Source organism: Eschrichtius robustus, chromosome 15, assembly GCF_028021215.1.
Source record: "Eschrichtius robustus isolate mEscRob2 chromosome 15, mEscRob2.pri, whole genome shotgun sequence".
In the NCBI taxonomy this organism is placed as follows: Eukaryota; Metazoa; Chordata; class Mammalia; order Artiodactyla; family Eschrichtiidae; genus Eschrichtius; species Eschrichtius robustus.
Window position 1 is genome coordinate 82,689,413 of NC_090838.1, and position 4,859 is coordinate 82,694,271.

General features: G+C 56.1%; 1 protein-coding gene across 1 annotated transcript; it reads right to left on the bottom strand.

Annotated features, from left to right (window-relative positions):
• Positions 1–766: 766 nt before the first annotated feature.
• On the bottom strand, positions 767–4,542 carry FOXI3 (forkhead box I3). Its single transcript, XM_068564872.1, has 2 exons — positions 3,837–4,542; positions 767–1,392 (listed from the first exon to the last, which is right to left on the bottom strand). The coding sequence occupies exons 1-2, from the start codon at positions 4,540–4,542 to the stop codon at positions 767–769; spliced, it is 1,332 nt and encodes a 443-aa protein (XP_068420973.1).
• Between the last annotated feature and the right edge of the window lie 317 nt (positions 4,543–4,859).

Sequence of the window (4,859 nt, forward strand, 5' to 3'; positions counted from 1 at the left end):
CACGGAGCAACCAAGCCCGTGCTCCACAACTACCGAGCCTGCGTGCCACAACTACTGAAGCCTGCGCACCTAGAGCCCGTGCTCCGCAACAAGAGAAGCCACCGCAATGAGAAGCCCGTGCACCGCAACCAAGGGTAGCCTCCGCTCACCGCAACTAGAGAAAGCCCGCGCACAGCAATGAAGACCCAACGCAGCCAAAAATAAAAATAAATAAATTTATAAAAAAAAAAAAATTAAAAAAAAAATTAAAAAAATTAAAAAAAAAAAATCCAGGTCTCTGACTTTTCTAGAAAAATCAGAATGCTGTCAAGCAGGAGATAAGCAGCTGCCCACAGCAGCCTTCAGCTCGATGGTCCCAACCACTCCCAACTGATTCCAGTGCCAACTGTTATCTTTTTCCGACCCAATAACTTAATTCACTTGTTTTTGTAGCCGGTCCCTGGACCCATTTGAGCCTGTGACCCTGACATACAGTGATGAACAAACACACATGGTCCATGCCCTCACAGGGCTCACGGGTATGATCCCAGAACAGAGGGAGCTGGATTTCTCTCCAGAGAAACCTGTCAAAGTTTGCCGGGTTGTGGAAAGAGTTACCTACTTACTGCATCCACGCTACTCCAAGTGTGGTCAGTGGACCGCAAGCTCAGCCGGGAGCTTCGGAGAAATGCGGAGTCTCAGTTCTTGCCCCAGACCTACTGCCTTGGAATCTGCATTTTCCACAAGATTTCAGGTGTCCATAGTCAAGTCTGGGAAGCGGGGGGGTCTATACCTCGGAGCCCTCCCGGGGGTAGATGAGGCTGTTGACCATGCTGAAGTTGTAGAAAGGGGTGCTGAAGGGGCTGCTTGGTCCCCCGCTGGTGCTGGCAGGGAAGGGGCTGTAGTAGGAAGACCTCTGGCTGCTGCCATTGCTGGTGCTGTGACTCAGCTGCAAGGTGTCTGGCGAGGCCTCCGGGACGGAGCTGGGGGGGAACGCGCCGCCCGAGGGCACCTGGGTCCCCTGGATCCCTAGGGGGCGGCCGCCGGGGAGTGCTCGCTGGGTGCTCCCGCTGCTGTTGACACTTAGCGTGGTGCTGAGGCTGCTGAAGAAGCTGTTCAGGCAAGGGGTGGAGGAGAGCACGGACCCTCCCGGGGAGGAGGCGATACTCTTGGTGCCCTCGGGAGGCTCTGGGGACTGAGAGGGCCTCAGCAACGCCGGGGAGCTGTCTCCTTCCGCCTTCCCACCCACTCCAGACCCCGGTCCCGGGGAGAGCCCTTCTTCTGATTTCGAGGTCCCCACGGCCACTGTAGGGGTGCTGCTGGCTTCCGAGCGGCGCTTTCGCTTCCGACGGAAGTTCCCGTTGTCAAACATTTTCTCACAGTTTGGATCCAGGGTCCAGTAATTACCTTTCCCTATGGAGATGAGAAAGCAAGCTGAGTTAGAGGAGGACGCAGTTCAGGCATCAGATCTGAGAGGGGGCGGGTGGGGAGGCTCTCGTGAAACTCCAACAGAGATGCTCAAACCACTCTGCTGTTTAAATGCATCCTTTTGTGGGAGATGGCACTAACTGAGCCTCATTTATCTATAAAGATAGGGATAAGAACAGTACACCTCACAGGTTGGCTGTGAGGGTTAAATGATAGATCTCCGCAAAGTAGCCACACCATAGTGAGTGAGTGAAACAACAGTATCTGTTATCACTGGCTGAAAGGATGCAATACTTGCCCCCCAAAAAATACTCCACTGGAAAAAGGCAACCTCCAATACCCAACCCTCTGCCTTGCCGAACAAAATCAGGTTATTACTGGAGAATTGACTGGTTTAACAACGCCTTGGATGGCATATATTTGGAATACAAGGAGGCTCCACACCCCTTCCTTGCCTAGGGCAGGAGGCACCCCTGCATCTCTTCCAAGCTTTTCCTCCACCCGGCCAATCTCAGAGATCAGGGCCCCATTCAATGCATGCAATGCTTGTCTTCTGCTTAGAAAATTTCCCTCACTTTTGAGCACAATGGAAGTAAAAAAGATCTGTCGTCTTGGAGGATTTCATCTCCCAACAGCTTTTTTCACTTCTGGTAAAAAGAATCTTTGGCATTTGCAAATACTGTAAAGCGCTTATCCTGTAGTGAGTTCTCCGCATGGATAACTTCAGTTACTCCTCACAGCTCTTTGGAGACAGGCAGTATTATGGCCTCCATTTTTCAGATGGGGAAACTGAGGTGCATATTGGTCAGCAACCTGCTGTCTTTCCAGTCAGCAACGGTAGGGCCAGGATTTAAGCAGGCTGGCTCTAGACTCAGCATTCTTAACTACTGGCACACACTCCCCCATATCCATTACCTCCACCTACACATTTTCTGCAAGTAGTTGCAGAAAAAAAACTTATTCACATATCTACCATCTAAATAACAATACCTGCATCTATCAGGATATTTATACTGTGTCACCTTGGTACCAAAAGCTTTTTTTTGGCCACGCCGCGCGGCATGCTGGATCTGAGTTCCCTGGATCAGGGATCAAACCTGTGCCCCTGCAGTGGAAGCTCGGAGTCTTAACCACTGGACCTCCAGGGAAGTCCTGGTACCAAAAGCTTTGATAAGACACTGGCTAGAGATCCTCGACCTTTTTAGAAAGTCGAGGAGTATACATGACAATTGACATGATCTTCTCAGGTGATTTAGAAGCCAAATCTGGAAGATGTATCTTCTAGAACTGCATGCTCTGTCCAGTACAGTAGCCACTAGCCAAACGTGGCTGCTGAGCACTTGAAAAGTGGCTAGTCCCAAGTGAGATGTGGTGTAAAACACACACATAGGATTTTGAAGACTTAGTACCAAAAGAATAATGGAAAGTAGCTCACTGATAATTTTTTATATTTGTTATATGCTGAAACGATATTTCAGCTTACTTTAAAAATTAAAAAACATTTTCACCAGCTTCTTTTCACTTTTTTCACGTGGCTACAAGACAATTCACAACCACGTGTGGGTTGCACTGTATTTCAATTGGAAAGCACTGCTCTGGAATGACTTTAGGTACAAATACTCCAGAGCATTCACATAATTTACACAAAATCCTGGATCTCTGTAGAGGGCAGCTGAAACAGTTTTCTCTTCTCTTTTTCCTATCACGACTCTCCCGTCACACCCTTAGTCCTGGGCTCCTTCTGAAAACCTCAGGTAAGATTCTGTTTCTCTCATTTTTGAGCTTTTCTCCACCTCACTCCTCAGGTAGGAGGGAAACCACTAACACGCCATGGTAACACAGCCCTCCTCACCCCCGGGGTTAGATCCGAACGAAGCAAACTGGCGGGGGGGGGGGGGGTTCATTTTTACATTTCTAAATACATAAGCTTCCCAAACCACAATCTGCAGGACCCAGCTCAAGCTCCCTGATCCCTCGACCCCCGTCTCGCGATGCCCGTGCCACCATCCTCGAATCATCTCTTAAGGTAGGGACAGTACGTGTCCTACGAAGGGCACAGTGAGTCTCTCTGGAACCCGAGGCAAGAGGAAGTACATCTACGGACAGTGTGTTCCAACTCCCGGTCTCTCCCCACCTCTCCCGTGAAATGTAATGGGATTCTCAGCTCATCTGAATATAGCCATCCCTTATCTGAGAGCCCACCCGTGTTCTTATTCCTAATCCACCCCTCTGCAACTCGACCCGCCCTTCCAACGGCCTGATGAACATCACCCAGGGGTGGCTCTCTGCTTGAGGATTCAGGTTCTTTACCTTTATCCCTAACTGGCCAGTCTCTGCGTGTGTGTGTGTGTGTGTGTGTGTGTGTGTGAGTTGGGGGGAGGGGGGGGGAGGGGTAAGGGACCGGCCGGGAAGCACCTGTCCGCCCTCACCTGGGTCGTCCTCGTCGCGGGGCACCTTCTTGAAGCAGTCGTTCAGCGACAGGTTGTGGCGGATGGAGTTCTGCCAGCCGGCCTTGCTGCGCTGGTAGAAGGGGAAGCTGTCGGCCACGAACTGGTAGATATGGCTGAGCGTGAGCTTGCGCTCGGGCGCGCTCTGGATGGCCATGGCGATGAGCGCCGAGTACGAGTAGGGCGGCCGCACCATCTTCATCAGGTCCTCGCGGCTGGCCATGGACAGCCAGCTCAGCTCCCCGGGCGCCGCGGGCCCGGCGGGCGAGGCGGGCGCTGCGGGCGCGGGCTGCGCGAAGGGCCGCTGAGCGCAGGCGAAGGTGCCGGCGGCGGTCGGCGGCTGCAGGAAGGGCCCGGGCGCGCCCCCGGGGGGCGGCGGCGGCGGCGGCGGCGGCGGGGCGCCCAGGTACGAGGCGGCGGCAGGGGGACCGCCCACGGCCGGCCCATTGAGCCACAGGTAGGGGTTGGCGGCTGCGGCCGGCGGCGCGGCATAGTCGGCCAGACCGTAGGGCGCCCGGGCGGTCGGGGGGGCGCCCGGGGCGGCGGCGGTCGGGGACAGGCCGGGCTGCGAGTACACGCCGAAGTTGTCGCCGCAGTAGAGAGCCATGTCGGCGACCGTCGGCGGGTGCGGCGCGGCGGCGGCGGCGAGGGGCGAGCGGGGCTGATCTCGCCGCTCGGGCGAGAGCATCCCTTTGGGGGCCAACCCTGCGGCCCCGCCTCGGCCCTGGCTGGGCGACCGATGTTCTGGGCGGGGGAGGGTGCGCGCCGACCGCCGACAGGCCGGCTTCTTATAACCGTCGGCGGCGCGGCTCCTCCCGGGCAGGTCCCGGGGCTGGGCGGCGGCCCTCGGGCCGCGGGTCTCCACGCCCCCGCCACGCCCCACCTGCCCGCGCGTCCTGGCCGAGCGCGCGGAAACCTCGCGCCGCCCGCCGCGCCCGCCCCGCCCCGCTCCGCCCCGCCCCGCCCCTGCAGCCCCTCCTCGCCGGGCCAGGGGAGCCCCGGGGG